Genomic DNA, 16007 nt, shown 5'->3' with positions numbered 1-16007 from the left:
AACCTGTGATAATGAAATGGGATAGACATGAAACTTGAAATTCTCAGGGGACTCTGCAGCCTTTTGAACCAATTAGTGAAAAATGCAAGTAATTTGGGGAACAGCGTGACATAGAAATAGTTTAAGATTTAGCATTGATCATTTAATGCAACTCCAGACTGACTTGAAATTGTGGCAGCCACATAGCTCTTAATGTCTGCTGCAGCATGGATTGAAGAGTATACAGCCTATTAAAGAAAGCTGTAGGAAAGTTCAAGTTAGGTCCTTTAATGCACTGTGGCAGATCCCAGTACAATAGACTCTGTAAACCAAAACTGTAAGCCAGAACTCAAGCAACTGGTCTTTTTTCCCCCAAAAATAAAAATAAAAATAAAAAATAGTTTTAATAAAAATTAAAATAATTTTTTTAGCAGAAATGTCACATTAAGCTAAGTATCTTTCTTTGGTCTTAATTTTTTATATTTCAACATTAATTATTAAAAAGTCAATACAGACTTTTTGGCATGGTATAGTATTAGTTGTACCTGTTTTAATAGTCTCTTTCAAGTAACCAGAAACTACACTTATCCAGCATCTACCAATCTGCATGGATACTGGTTAAATGAGAGTCTACTGTATATTCCAGATCACAGGGTAAAATTGGTTTTGCAGAATGCAGAGTGCATTGTAGACACAATGTCTTGCTGAAGCGCTTTGTAGGATTTGGAGTTAGTGGGTTGCTAAAAAATGCCCCAAGGGCATTGCTGGCTAGCAGGGGGATAATTGACAGCCAAAAGGAAGGTGTGTCAAGGCAACTCTGACTGGGACTGCCTTCCATCTGGAATCCGATGTCCTTACTGTGGAAGAACATGCGGGTCAAGAATAGGTTTCCACAGTCACCTATGTACCCACCGCCAAGATACTAAATTTGGAGGACCATCATACTCGGATAACAAGAGATCACCTAAGTAAGTAAGTGACTGCCTAGGAGGAGTAACTGACTACCTCCACTTCTCTCCCCCCCCCCCCCCCACACACACACTTCTTATGCTTCTGGGGCACTGGTATACATTTTACCAAATTTTAGCCCTTGTGAAGAGATCCCTAGTTATGCCTTATCTTTCAGATGTCTAGTGATTTATTCTGAATGGAAATGCAGTAGATTAAATTAAACAGTTACAGATTGTGTCATTGTTTTAATTTCCAACAGGCCTTTCAACTATGTCCAGAAAGTCCAAATTTCTTTGATGTGGAAGATTTTCATAGTCCTAAAATGCCTTTGTTCTATGACAAGTGAGTATGAATGTAGCTGGCTGTTCCATACAGAATAATATTAGGGTCTAGTTAATATAGCAGAATGATTTCACTTCAACTTAATTGAGCCTTTGTTTTCTGATGGTTCAATTGTGCACCACAATTGTTGGTGCACAAAATTATTTAAAATATTGTGCATAAAATTACTTTCATTCTATGTATAAAGTATTCAAAAACATATTTTGCATTTTGACTTGGGTCCTGATTTTATTAAGTATATGTAAATATCCCAAAATCGGGGGGGGGGGGAATCCCCAAACCACCTGGTCTCACGCATTTTGGATAAAGGATACTCAGCCTTTAGCAGTAATTTTTTTGTGCATCACTTCAGGCCACTTGGCACCCAATCCTATATAGTTCAGAAATGCTGCTATCAGTCACCACACTCATTCTTAGAAATTCATTCAAACAAAGGAAACGATTCCAAAGTTTGGAATCGTTTCCTGCAACATGCATGTTATAGCTCCAAATAGAATACTTCAGTCAGAAAGTTTCAGTTTCAATATGTCAGACTTTATACTTCTGTTCATATAGAGGGGTGAGCTTAAATCATTTGACTTTTATCAATTTCCTATTAAAATTAATTAATTTATTTACAGTATTTATATTCCGCCCTTCTCACCCCAAAGGGGACTCAGGGCGAATCACAATATACATATATATGGCAAACATTCAATGCCATTAGACAAACAACACACACAGAGACACACACAGAGGCTATTTAACTTCCCAGCTTCTGGCTTTGTGAGGGTGTGCTCGATTCCGGCCACAGGAAGAGCTGCTGCTTCATCATCCATTGTGACGACAAGTCTTTTTTTGATGAAGTACTTCCTCATGCGGTGTTGTAAATCAGTAAAATTAGCCTCCCCACATAAGCAGTCCCTAAATTTTCCTACTTGACAGTTGTAGATCTAATCATATTTCACAATTAAAGAAATGGATGAAGAACTAACACATATTTTCAGTTTATTTCCCTGTTTGTTAACTGAGATTGAGTCAAACATCTCTTGTTGTGTGGGTGAATATTTTTTTAAAAATCAGAGTATAATTATTTGAAACAAGAATGGAAGAGCTGAAGAATAAAGAGATTACTATATAAACATATTAAAGCTTTGTATAAATGTTAATGAAGTGATATTCTTTGTTTTCTGGTGATTGTAGATTCCTGTGGTCTCTGAATGCTTTTCATACCGTAACAGGAATCAACCTCTTTGCTGGAGCTGGATTTGTGCCCAACTGTAAGAACAAATTAATGTTTTCTGCTACAAATACTTCCATTTCTTCTATGTGTTTTTTTCAGTTAATGTGTATTATAGAAATTATACATTAACTATATAAATATGCTTTGTATACTAAACATTTAAGCAAATTAAAGCATATTTTCCAATATTATCGTTATTGTTGTAGTATGTCCCATAGTAACAATTACAGTGTTCCCTCACTTATCACGTGGGTTAGGTTCCAGGACCACCCGCACTAAGTGAACATCCACAAAGTAGGGACGCTATATATTTATACATTATTTTAGTAGTTATACACTATTTTAAGTCTTTATCAATCAATAGTGTGTTGATAAATCACCTCCTTCTCCTCCTGTTGCCGCTTCAGCTCCTTTTTTCTCCCTTTGGCTTCTCCTTCCTCTCTTCCTTAGGCTGTAAATTGTAATTTTTATGATTTATAATATTATTTTAGAGTTTATTGAAAAACCGCAAAACCGAATCCGCAAAAAGCGAACCGCGAAGTAGTGAGGGAACACTGTATTTCCTTCTTAAGCTGTCTGTGGCGAGTTGCCTGGGGTAGAATTAAAATGTTTCCCTTTTGTCTCTTAGCATTACCCTGTCTTTCAAACATGATAAGTGCTGTATTCTTTGGACACCAATTTCTCTCTTCATCTAGTCTTTCTACCATAGTGTTGCCTCAAAGGGTGTTTCTTCAAAAGTGTGAAAAGGTTACTGTAATGTAAAACATTAACATCCACGATAATTTGAAGAGTCGTCATTAACATTAACCCCCTTTGTTTATGGGAAAATTATAAAATTGCTTATGTGCCTAAATTGCTAATAAATGAGACTAAAAAAACTTGTAAATTTAATTTTTTTAAAAAACAAATCAACCAAAATTATTAAAAATGGCCAGATTACCCCAAAACAATTGAATAAAAATAATACGATGTGTGGTTATTCAATGTATTTTTTATTTAGTCTATTCATAATTGCCCGATAAACAATGTTTAAAACCATTATAACAAACAATTTTATTGAAATTATTTATTCACAAGCTCTGGCTTTACCCTGATTCATGCCTGGAACTTGTTGTGGTAATCTCTGAGTGGTTAGACTCAATTTAACCCTCTCTGGGGGAGATTCCACCAAAAATCAGCAGAGTAGCAAAAGCAAAAGCTTTCAATTGCAACAGTTACTTACACGGGGTGAACAAAGAGAAGCCTTTGACCATTTAGGATTGCAATGGACTGCAGAGTCTCAGTAAAAGTTCAAAAAGTATTTATTCAGGTAAAAAGAACTCCATTGTAGATAGAAAGGCTTGGGAACTGTCTAGTCTACTCTAGACTGGTTTCTAGGAAAAATAAGAAAGGAAAAATAACAAGCATCTAAATAGTTACATCTTGCCAGGAGGAATGGCGAGACGTGTTGTTAGCTAGAAGAACAAAGGGAGAAGAGTGAACCAAAATGGTTCCAACCTCATGGTCCAGTTTATTGGAGCCATAAAAGACATTCTGGCCAATGGGAAGTTAGTGTCCCTAGAGATTCACATTTCTACTAACTTCAAAGTAAGGGATGTGACGTACACAGGATAGAGTGAAACACAGTAAAGCCTATCTAGGCATGCTTTGGAAACAGGGAAAGGATTCCCTCAATCTAACTCTATCATCTATCTGACTACATTTAGACTTGAGTAGTCTAGGGTGATTCCCAACATAACTTGGTCATCTGGAATCTATACAACAACATTGTTTAAAGATGTTTCATTTAAAGCAACTGCATTTCCTGTAAATAGTAAAGGTAAAGGTTTTCCCTTGACATTAAGTCTAGTCATGTCCGACTCTGAGGTGGTGCTCATCTCCATTTCTAAGTCGAAGAGCCGGCATTGTCTGTAGATACCTCCTAGGTCATGTGGTTGGCATGACTGCACAGAGTGCCTTTACCTTCCCACTTGAGTGGTACCTATTGATTTAATCACATTTGCATGTTTTCAAACTGCTAGGTTGGCAGAAGCTGAGGCTAACAGTAGGAGCTCACCCCGCTTCCAGTAAATAAGCTTCATTAAATTAGATTGAAATAGGAGTACAGAACAAAATAGATCTATTTCATCAAGTGTTTGTGATCACTGGCTCTATATTGGATATCTGAAGGGTTCAGTTCTTTCTTATTCCTCATCTGTTGCAAGGACTAGTACATTATGTGTAGTTTGCCTTTTGGCATCCTGTTCTAATTTTATTCTGGGGAACATTTGCATTTTACTTGTTAGCTCTCACTCTAAGGATGGTGTCAAAAGGAAAGAATTCATATAGCTTGGTTGCCTCCTATCCAGACTTGTAAGTCTAGCTACTTTCAGCCCTACTCTTGGAGGAAAGATGAGATCTAAATAAGATGAACATTTAGTTTTTGAAATGACTCTTTGTTGAATAAATTCATTGGATTTAATTTCTTTTTGTCACCAAATTCAGTTTTAAAAATTAAGTCAGGTTCCTTCTTTGGTTTCTTTGTAGGACAACTGCAAAAAACTAGCATGAAAGTAATTTAAATATCCCTTTATAATGCTTAGAAATATATTTTTCTCATTGGCATACTTGTATAATTGATTGGATCTTTGTAATATTGTATAATCAGGTTATATCTAATAAAGAAACGATTCATATAAATTATTGCATTTCACATTATTCTCATTTTTTAAAAATCTCTGAGCACAGCATGCCCACAATTTCCAGACCGAAAGGCTAGAAGGAAAACAATTTTAGAGAATACTTATAGCTATATGTTTTATAGACAACAGACTGATTCAGTCGTTTGTCATCCTGTTGGCCAACAAATATTTTCATCTGCAACTCCCATAATCCTTCAACATTAGCCACGTTGGTTGTGACTAATGAGGACTATAAGACAAAATACCTATTATCTGTATTCTAAAGGAGATTACTGTTTTAGTAGTTAAGCTGGTCATAAATTGCATGCTGTAGGTTTATGCATGTTCTAATTTTGGTTTAATGGTTTATTTTATGACATATATGTGTTTATAAAGTCCTTATATTCACAAAACTTCTCTTCATATCCCTGAATTAACAGTGGGACCAAAAGAACAAGGCCCAATGAAACCATTTAAGCATGGCTATTCGGAATATTCTGACAACACTGCGTTATTGAGGAGGCAAGCATACACAAAGGCATGCATAGAGGCAGGCACAATTATTAATGGTAAGAATTAGAGGATTGGGAAGAAGAGGAGTGGTGCGAGAAGATCAATGGACTGTAAAGGAATTGGCTCTTTTGGAAGGATGTTAGATTGAGAGGAGAAGATAGAGAGGAAGAGGAGTTGGTGAAGAAGAGATCAATGGGTGGGCGAGGCGATTAAAATCTGGCTGGCTCTTTTGAAAGGACAAGAGATTTAGTAGATGTAACAATAGCCCTCTTCTGAATATGGACATTGCACAATTGCACAATTTTAATTTCCACAAATTTTCACTTATGAAGATGTAACTCTCATACAGCTCCATAAGTGAACATACGTATGAGGTGTTTAAAGGCTTTCAAAGAAGTAAGTTTTTAAGACTGAGTAATGGAGTAGAGTGGGGTGTGTTGTCTAGGTTTTTAATGATTTTATTTTGTATTTTTAAATAGTGTTTGATTTAATTCTATTTTAATGTTTATAGGTTTTTGGTTTTATATTGTTTATGGCATTGTTTTCGCACTATTAGTTGCTTTGAGTTTCCGTTAAGTAACTAACATTCAAATAATAATTATTATTATTAATTGGGTGGAAATAGGTGGAAATTAGGATTGTGCAATTGTGTAGTATCATATCCAGAAGAGGGATGTTTTTACATTACTATATCACAAAGCCAGCAAAGTGGGATCCATGTGAATCACATCAGTCAAGTACATCGGGCACCCTTACTAGTGTCTGGTTATGTATGTATCTTCAGTAAAAGAGCTTTTTGGTGCCTCTGCTACATAGCTAGGTAATGTAATATAAAAAGTCATATATGCTTCCCTTTTTTTTTAATTTTCATGTTTTAGATTGCTGTTTTTCTAATTTTTAATTGTCTGAATAGACTTTTATTGTAAGCTGCCCAGAGATCTAATACAGAGACCCCTTGGTATCTGCTGAGGTTTGTTTCCAGGACCCATCATGAATACCAAAATCCATGAATGATCAAGTTCCATTATATACAATGGCATATATACATTATATACAATGGTGACCCTTATATATAATGGCAAAATCAAGGTTCATTTTTGGATCTTTTGGTGGAAAGTATTTTAAATTTTGGATGGAGAATCCATGGAGATGGAGAGCTGACTGTACTATGAAGTGAAATATAATTATTAGAAGGAAATATGAATGATATTTAAACTAAAATAGCTTAATGATCAATCTATAGTAGTGCTCTCACCTTGCCAGAAATTAATCAGATGCCAATACATATAAAACCTTCTTGACATCTTCTGTTTTATTTGCCATTATTTTCATAACAAATCTTAACATTCATCTCTTTTCCTGTGCCTAAACACTGGACTAGTGTATTCAGTGAAGAGAGACTCATGTTTGTCGGCAGGATCTGGTAATCAGTATTCCTCCTGCACCATCCATGAGTTGGCATCTTAGGAAGTAGCCAGACATATATAGGGGTGGGATGGCTTGGACTTGCCTGGCTTGTAGCTGTACATCCACATGTGAATCACCATACATGGCATTAGAAAATAAGAATCTCTGTTTAGGACATATTAGGGTTCAAGTAATTTCTGATTTATAGTGACCCAAAGAACCTATCATGGAGTTTACTTGACAAAATTTATTCAGAGGAGTTGGTATTGCCATCTTTTGAGGTTGAGAGGTCATGACGTGGCCCAAAACCACAAGTGGGGTTCCATGGCAAAATAGGGATTAAAACACAGGTCTGTGTCTAGTCCTTGTCCAACATTCAAACTACTGCCCTATTCTGATTGCATAAAAACATGTATTTTATTCACCATTCTGACCTCAAGACTATGCTAGTAATGTCAATCTGATCATTGACGCAGCAAAATTGGTTTCTGCCAAATCAGTTCCAAACTGGCCAAAGTGGTCAGTGTTGATGAGCCCTTGGAGACTTATGTCTTTGGGTAGATTGTGTGAAGGAGAGCCAGTGTGGTATAATGATTTGAGCATTGGCCTATGTCTGTAGAGACCAATGCTCAAATCCCCACTCAGCCATGGAAACCCATCAGGTGAACTTGGACAAGTCACACCTTCTCAGACTCAGAGGAAAACAAGGGCAATCCCTTTATTATAAGTTTGCTGTAAATTGGAAGTGACATGAAGGCACACAACAGCAACAAAGTCCAATAACATACAGTTATATAGCATGTCATCAAGTCCTTAAGACCAAACCATTCCCCCAATGCCTACTTGGTAAATAAAGAGGTAAAGAGGTTTATTTAGGTCTAGGATCAAGATATTATTTGCTATTTCTTTCTTAACCCTCATGTTTGCCTTTTTATTGTGTCTGAATCCTGGACTGGTGTTCCTTCTGATGAAGGCTCAAGACAGGGATCTGGTAATTATATTGTTATTATTGTTGTTATTATTATTTTATAGAGTATCTGTTTCAAAGTGTAGTAACCAGCAGCTTCAGATAAGGAAATGGAGGCTGTGGCCCATTTTGCATGTTCTGCCCTAAGTCTCCTTGGGGAGATAGGGTAGAATATAGAGTTATTATTATTATTTATTTATTCCCAAATTCTGTATTACTAAAATGTAAGGTAGCACCATAACTGTGTAGTATGAAAGAGTCTTGAGTTAAAAATGTGTGTACAGTAGAGTCTCACTTATCCAAGTCTCGCTTATCCAAGCCTCTGGATTATCCAAGCCATTTTTGTAGTCAATGTTTTCAATATATCGTGATATTTTGGTGCTAAATTCGTAAATACAGTAATTACAACATAACATTACTGCGTATTGAACTACCTTTTCTGTCAAATTTGTTGTCTAACATGATGTTTTGGTGCTTAATTTGTAAAGTCATAACCTAATTTGATGTTTAATAGGCTTTTCCTTCATCCCTCCTTATTATCCAAGATATTCGCTTATCCAAGCTTCTGCCAGCCTGTTTAGCTTGGATAAGTGAGACTCTACTGTAATTTTAAAAAAAATCTGCTGAATCAAGTAAAATGTTCTAGTTTAAGGATTTTTTAAAAAGAAAAATAGATCAGCTAATCAATTAAATGATTCAGGCATATTTTAACCTAATGATAATACCAGAGAAAACATCAGCTACATGCATATTTGGTTATGAATATTTATTTACAGTATTTATATTCCGCCCTTCTCACCCCGAAGGGTACTCAGGGCGGATCACATTGCACACATATAAGGCAAACATTCAATGCCATAACATAGAACAGAGACAGAGACAGACGCAGGCACGAGCTAGCCTCGAACTAATGACCTCTTGGTCAGAGTGATTTGTTGCAGCTGGCTGCTTTCCAGCCTGCACCACAGCCCGACCTAGTCAGTATTTCCCTAGTGTCTTTGCTTTCCTTCATAACAGTCTGCAGAAATATTAGCAACTTAACATAAATTAATTTAAATAGTATTCCAGTTTTGTATAATGTTTTATTGATTTTAGCTGTTTTGTTTGCTATTGCTTTATTACATCCTATCATTATGTGACAGTCTCAGGGAAGAAAAGCTTTGTTTCATCAGCTACTCGGGATTCAGGTAATTATTGTTTTATTTTACTGTTGTTAGTTGAGATACTGTTGGTGTTCTCTTTAAAATGCAACATGGAGAAGAAACATATATTTAAATGCAAACTTGACTTATGAACCTTCCTTCCTTCCTCAATTCTATACCTTGAACTCATATTATCTGATGTTTTCAGGGAAGAAAACCTCAAGTTCATCTGTAGTCAGAGAATCTGGTAATTACTGTTTTCATTTGGTGCAGTTTAATTGCTATATTTTTGCTTTGCTTTTGAAAATTGCAACAAAACATAATGTTCAAAACTGTGCATATTTAAATTCATATTTATTACGAATATTTCCCTTTTAATAACCCACCTTTTCCTCATTACTTTACATACTCAGCAAAGAGAGATTCAAATTCATCAGTAGTCCAGGAATCTGGTAATTAATATTTTAATTTGCTGCTAACTATTATACCTTGGCAAAATGTATTCCTATGGTAAGAATCCTGTATGCATGTATGAATGTTTGTGTACATATGAATGTGTAATACACTTGAAACTGTTATATGTGGTCTGTCCCAAAAGTAATGGGAATGATTTTTTTACGTAGTGCAGAAAGGCCACGAAATGAAAGTGTGGTTTGAGCCTGTGAATAGAGAATCCAGGCATACAGTTGGAGCTTCCTCAGTTGAGCCTTTGTAGCAGTCAGTTGGGCCTTTTTAGCAGTCAGTACATTAGCAAATTGTATAGCAGATTTTTGTGTCTTGAGAAGTCTGGAGCACCTTCCTTCAACTTTAAGAACTCAGAACAATTTGGCTCTTTTGAAGGCTGCTCCCCTGTTTAGGATCCATGCAATTCCCTTCTCCAAGTTAAAAACCAACCTCAATTTTAATCATTTTGAGACAGTTGGAAATGTCTAGCCAGCTGCGATGAGGGTTTTGAACAATGCTTCCTCCATTTCTGTGAAGAGTGGCAGCAATGCTGCAATCGCTGTGTAAGGGATAACCTGTAATTGGATGCATGTTTGAGATATATATATATATATATATATATATATATATATATATATATATATTCTTATTACTTTTGAGACTCAGCATATATATATTCACAATCCTTTCATAGACCCCCCCCCCCCCCTTTAGGGACTACATAACGAGTCTAAACGTCCACCAGTCTCCATTTTCCAGAAAACAGTTCCTGTGATCAATGAGGGCCTGTTTCTCTTTTGTTTGGGAAGCAGCTGTTTAACATTTCTATGTTTTTCAATGATTTTTGGCATGGGAAGGAATTGTGATAAAGACCCTATTTCTTCCTGTCATAATGGGGATCACCCATAGGAGAAGTGGAAATGGCAAGAGAACAGACTTCTATTGATCATAGCAACTGCTTCCTGTTAAATAGAGATTGGAGATGGATAACTACAGAGCTCATATATAGATAAATGCCACACTGGATTCTGGCCTATTTTTATTTATTTATTTTTAAAAACTACTATTGTTTATAAGCTGTGCTCCTTGTATTTTACCTTTCCCTTATACTAAATTGCCCAAATATGAACAACTTTATACAAAATAAATTGAAGGCTGTTGTGTGTTTTCCGGGCTGTATGGCCATGTTCCAGAAGTATTCTCTCCTGATGTTTCGCCCACATCTATGGCAGGCATCCTCAGAGGCCTTAGCATTTTGGTACAATGTAGTGATAGGTATAATGTAGAACTCAGAATAATGGGTTTAAATTACAGGAAGGGAGATTCCACCTGAACATTAGGAAGAACTCCCTGACCATAAGAGCTGTTCAGCAGTGGAACTCTCTGCCTCAGAGTGTGATGGAAGCTCCTTTCTTGGAGGCTTTTAAACAGAGGCTGGATGGCAAGCTGTTGGGATTGCTTTGGTTGTGTTTTTCCTGCATGGCAGGGGGTTGAACTAGATGCCCCATGGTCTGTATGATTCTCTGTACTGTTTTGATTGCTGTTGTTTTCCTAATATATCTTGACATTTCCTGGCATTCTCAGTGAGGAAAGGCTCAAGTGCATCAGTAGTACGGGAATTTGGTAAGTACAGTTTTAATTTGTTGCTATTAATTTTTATACTATTCTTATTGCTTTTAAGAATCTTTAGCAAAATATAGAATGCAAAGACAAAAATAGTTATACAATTTCAAAAAGATGAACCCAGTTTAAAATAACTGTATCTTTGCGACTGTGCACTGCTCGTGAATGAAATCCATACCACTTGAAAGAGTGGGGCATAGAGTTTCAAATGGTTACTGATAAATGCCCTTCAGTTATGAGCCCCACAACATAAGGCCTAATGAGACATTCACCACTATGGGGGTATTTTTAATTAGTTTCTGGCTCAATTCTGGTTTTTTCTCCAATATCATACCTTTCCCATCATATTCACCTGCAGAAATATTAGCAATATTATACAACATAAATCGAACATTATACCAGTTTTGCATAATGTAGTGATATTTTCTTTTATGTTTACTGTTTCTTTCCTAACAATTCCTGGCCTTTTCAGTGAAGAACGGCTCAAGTTCAACCACAGTGCGAGAATCTGGTAAGGATTGCTTTAATTTGCTATCTCTAATTGTTATATAATTAATTTATTTTTTAATAATCTACTGCAAAATTTAGCATATAAATCCCTTAAAAAGATTCAGTGTGTTTTAAAGCATCAATAGAAGCTGCAGAAACAAAACCTGAAAGTGTGCTGTTTCATATCTTATAGGGGAATCCAATTCACTGAAATGTATAACTGAAATCGGTATGCCAAACATCTAAGCCATATTTTAGCACACTTCCCTTCTGCTATATACCTAAATGTTCCTGGGTTCTTGAAGCCCTTCAGCAATTCACATACTGTCATCCAGTGACCAATTCTTCACTTGATCTTGACTGAAAAGCCAAGAAGTAGTCAGCCAATAGCCAACGCATTTCTGAATTCTGTAAAATTCTGTGGATAAGAGTTTGTATTCTGGGATGGATCTGGCTATTGGTTATAAACCAGACCTGTTTTGGATTTTTCAGGCCTGGTCTATGTCAACAAACAAATGGAGAGACATAAAGAGCAAGAATGAATTTCACATTTGTTTTTAGAATATTCACAAATAGCAGACATTATTTTAAAAGTCCTTATAGAATAGAACACCTCCAAAGATATGTTTCTGGAAGCTCCCAATTGGTTCCATTTTTCTATATCTTACAAATCTGGGTTCCACAAATTATGATCCTATTCCACCCCACCTTAAGGACAGGATATCTTCAATGACACAGCTCCAGTGCTGCATACTTTTAAGTTCTATTCTTCTGCCCACTTCAGCAGTTCATATCTTGTCTGAATGGAAGAAAGAGTGGCAGAGGAGACACATTGTAGTTGATTCTCATATCATTCTCCCCTAAACACACCTTGCAAAATCTTGTGCAAAAGGCATTCAGGAAAGTTTTGTTTTGACAAGGTCTTTGAAAAATATTGAGATAATCTAATAATTTCCCACTCTGATGTTCATCATTAAGCTGATGAAGACCTTCATTAGCAAGGTGACTGTTTTTCAGCCATGATATTGCATAATATTAGAGCTCTACCACAATGTCTATTTACAGGGCAATCCAATGAATCAAAGCTTGATGGCCATTTCACTGCATTCATTGGAACTTATTTCCAAGTTTGTTCATATTGTGTATAGGATTGTAGTCCTTAACAAAGTAAAGAAGGTTGCCAAATTTTAGTCCTGATTCTATGCTATCTTGCAAGTTTAGCAAGTCCATTGGCTTGTTATGGAAGTTGAAATCAGTACTTATTTAGATATTAAAAACATTCAGCTCAGTTACACCATCAAGAGGGCTTTCTCAGGATGGGATAGATGTAGTCAAAATACTTTTATTCACTGTGAAAATTGTCTTTATTTCTTTTCTCTCTTCTTGGGTCTTTCTTTTATTCTACAGAGTATTTATTTCCTGTATGCTATTTCTATTGTGTTTCTTTAGGGTTCCTTAAGATTTTGTGAAAAGACGTTTAGGAATTTAGCTACATAATGATCATTGTGTAAGAAAAGATACCAAATCAGTATACCTGTATCATTTCTCCAGAACTCAGGGGAAGAGGGCTATAATGTTTATCTAAATTAATGCTTCTGCCTATTGATCTCTCCTTCCACCCTATGGTCATTTGTGTTGCAATCTTTCCATTTAAATTTGCTGCCTGTTCAGAAAGTATCTTCAGTTAGGAAAACCCTTGAGCTTTAGTTAATAGGGAAGCAATAACTAGTTGAGTTTTTTTTTGGTATGTAGTATAGCAAAAACATAGCTATTACAAGAATTAAGCCATGGCCTGTTTAAATATTTGATTGTTTAAAGAATGCTAGTTTACAAAAATGTCTTGAATATAACAATCTCCCCTCCAACTCTGTAGGAAGTGAAGATTTAAAGAATTATGATATAAGTGTGGCTAAAAAGAAGAAAGGAGGCAGTTCATCAGTAAACTGGAACGTGTGAAAAAGAGATCAAGTTTCAACAATAGACAGGGATTTGCGAAAAAGACATCAGATTCAGTAGTTGCTTGGTGACCTAGCATATGGCGAAGCACATTTCTGTGAATGGCCCAGTGTTGAGCATTAAAAAGCTGTAAAATATGTCATGACATTTTTTCATAACCTGACTTCCTTCAAAATTACTGGCAGGTAACTCTAAAAACTACACAAGAGATGTTTGAAATTGGGTATTCTGTAAATTCTTCCATTCCCTGAAAGAGAACTCTGTCAGTCTACTGGTACCACTTCAAATCTGTGTGTAGGTATGGATTGACAGTACTTACGTAGGCCCCAGAACTACTTAACGTTACAAGAGTGCTGGAACGAGATATCCTTAATTCTGCTGCTATTCATAAAAATATGGTTTACTTGATATTGTAATTGGAGTGAACCTGGAAGATTTTTCTAAAAATACCAGGTGTCCTCAGTATCCCAGTGACCATGGTCAGTTAAGAAACAGTGCCAAAAACTGTAATGTGAAACCTTCCCAGCTTTCGGGAAAAGGCCAGCCCTAGTGCGACGTGAGTCCAACGCATTAGGGCTACTAAAGCAGTCAACTGAGGGGAGGAAGCATGTTTTCGTACCCATTACATTATCTGTTGGGGGAAAGGAACTTGTTTCTACTTTGGCACTGCTGGACTCAGGGGCTACGGTCTCTTACGTGGATATTGAGTTTGCTAGGAAGCATGGCATTCCTAGAGTGCGCAAGGCATGCGACGTGTGGGTGGAAGGAGCGGATGGGAGACTGCTGGAGACTGGGGTGGTTAACCATGAGACCTCAGCAGTAATGTGGGAGGTGCAGGGAGTAACGGGAACGTTTGTGTGGGATATTACAAGCTTGCCCAGATACGATGTGATCCTGGGGATGGATTGGCTAGCTGTAGTAAACCCACAAGTAGATTGGGTGACGCGTAAGTTGACCTTAAAGAGGCAGGATTGTTGCACTCTGAACGTTTCTCAATCTGATATGGAGGGAGTGCCTGCTGAGTATGGGGAGTTCTCTGATGTATTTTGTAAAAAAGAAGCGGACAAGTTACCGCCGCACAGGCCGTATGATTGCGCCATTAAGCTAGCGGAAGGTGCAAAATTGCCAGCAGGAAGGCTGTATGCCTTGACTGTACCGGAAAGGCAAGCTTTGCGAGAGTTCCTAGATGAAAATTTAGCCAAGGGGTTTATTCGCCCATCTAGCTCTCCAACTGCGGCACCGGTATTCTTTGTAGCCAAAAAGACTGGGGAACTTAGGTTGGTCTGCGATTATCGGATCCTAAACAAATACACCATTCGGGATAGGTACCCGCTGCCTTTAATCTCGGAACTGTTATCAAGGGTGCAAGGGGCTAAGGTCTTTACCAAGCTTGACCTGCGGGGGGCGTATAACTTAATCCGAATACGGGAAGGTGATGAATGGAAGACGGCATTTAACACGTGCTTCGGATGCCACGAGTTCCGAGTCATGCCTTTCGGACTTTGCAATGCGCCTGCGGTCTTCCAGAGGTTCATGAACGATGTGTTTAGGGACCTAATTGACCAATTTTTAGTGATTTATTTGGATGATATCTTGATTTTTTCTAAGGACGAGAAAGAACATCGTCAACATGTCAAGCAGGTTCTGCACCGTCTGCGGGCTAATGGGCTCTTCGCCAAGGCTTCCAAGTGCGTCTTTCATGTGCCTGAAGTGGAGTTCCTAGGTCATGTAGTGTCAGGTAGGGAACTTAAAATGGACCCACATAAGGTTGACGCCGTCAACTCATGGCAGGAGCTTAAGACTAAGAAGGATGTGCAAAGGTTCTTAGGATTCGCTAATTACTACCGGGAGTTTATTCCGAATTTTGCAAAGCTCACGGTGCCTTTGACGCAGCTCCTGCGTAAGAAACAGCCATTTGTGTGGGGGCGGGAAGCTCACGACGCGTTTTTACAACTAAAGTCTAGCTTTCAATCAGACAACATACTAACACATCCTGATGTTGACAAACCGTTCGTGGTAGAAGCGGACGCTTCTAGCTACGCGTTGGGGGCTGTATTGTCTCAGAAAGATTCCTCAGGGACCTTGCGTCCCTGTGGATTTTACTCGCGGCAACTAACACCATTCGAGCAGAACTATACCATATGGGAGAAGGAGTTGTTGGCGATTAAGGTGGCGTTTGAGGTGTGGCGGCACTGGCTAGAAGGGGCGCGGCACCAAATCGTGGTCAGGTCTGATCACAAGAATTTGGAGCACTTGCAAACAGCAAAAAAGTTAACCCAGCGTCAAATCCGATGGGCTTTGTTTTTCTCCAG

The 16007-nt window shown here is 37.4% G+C and overlaps 1 protein-coding gene across 2 annotated transcripts in view; it reads left to right on the top strand.

Annotated features, from left to right (window-relative positions):
* LOC103278911 (uncharacterized) overlaps positions 1 to 13832 on the top strand; it is a 32565-nt gene extending 18733 nt beyond the window's left edge. Inside the window, exons 7-16 of one of the 2 annotated variants that reach the window (XM_008111148.3) lie at positions 1190 to 1272; positions 2455 to 2531; positions 5595 to 5723; positions 8048 to 8065; positions 9184 to 9228; positions 9392 to 9430; positions 9597 to 9635; positions 11212 to 11250; positions 11723 to 11761; positions 13613 to 13832. In XM_008111148.3, the coding sequence (XP_008109355.1) occupies positions 1190 to 1272; positions 2455 to 2531; positions 5595 to 5723; positions 8048 to 8065; positions 9184 to 9228; positions 9392 to 9430; positions 9597 to 9635; positions 11212 to 11250; positions 11723 to 11761; positions 13613 to 13695 (591 nt within the window). In that variant the 3' untranslated portion in view covers positions 13696 to 13832. The remainder of the gene's footprint in view (positions 1 to 1189; positions 1273 to 2454; positions 2532 to 5594; positions 5724 to 8047; positions 8066 to 9183; positions 9229 to 9391; positions 9431 to 9596; positions 9636 to 11211; positions 11251 to 11722; positions 11762 to 13612) is intronic. The other variant, XM_008111149.3, reaches the window with a different exon arrangement.
* The last annotated feature ends 2175 nt before the right edge of the window (positions 13833 to 16007 follow it).

Source organism: Anolis carolinensis, chromosome 5 (assembly GCF_035594765.1).
Source record: "Anolis carolinensis isolate JA03-04 chromosome 5, rAnoCar3.1.pri, whole genome shotgun sequence".
NCBI lineage: Eukaryota > Metazoa > Chordata > Lepidosauria > Squamata > Dactyloidae > Anolis > Anolis carolinensis.
Note: the sequence above shows the minus strand (reverse complement) of the source record. Positions and strands in the feature narration are given on the sequence as shown.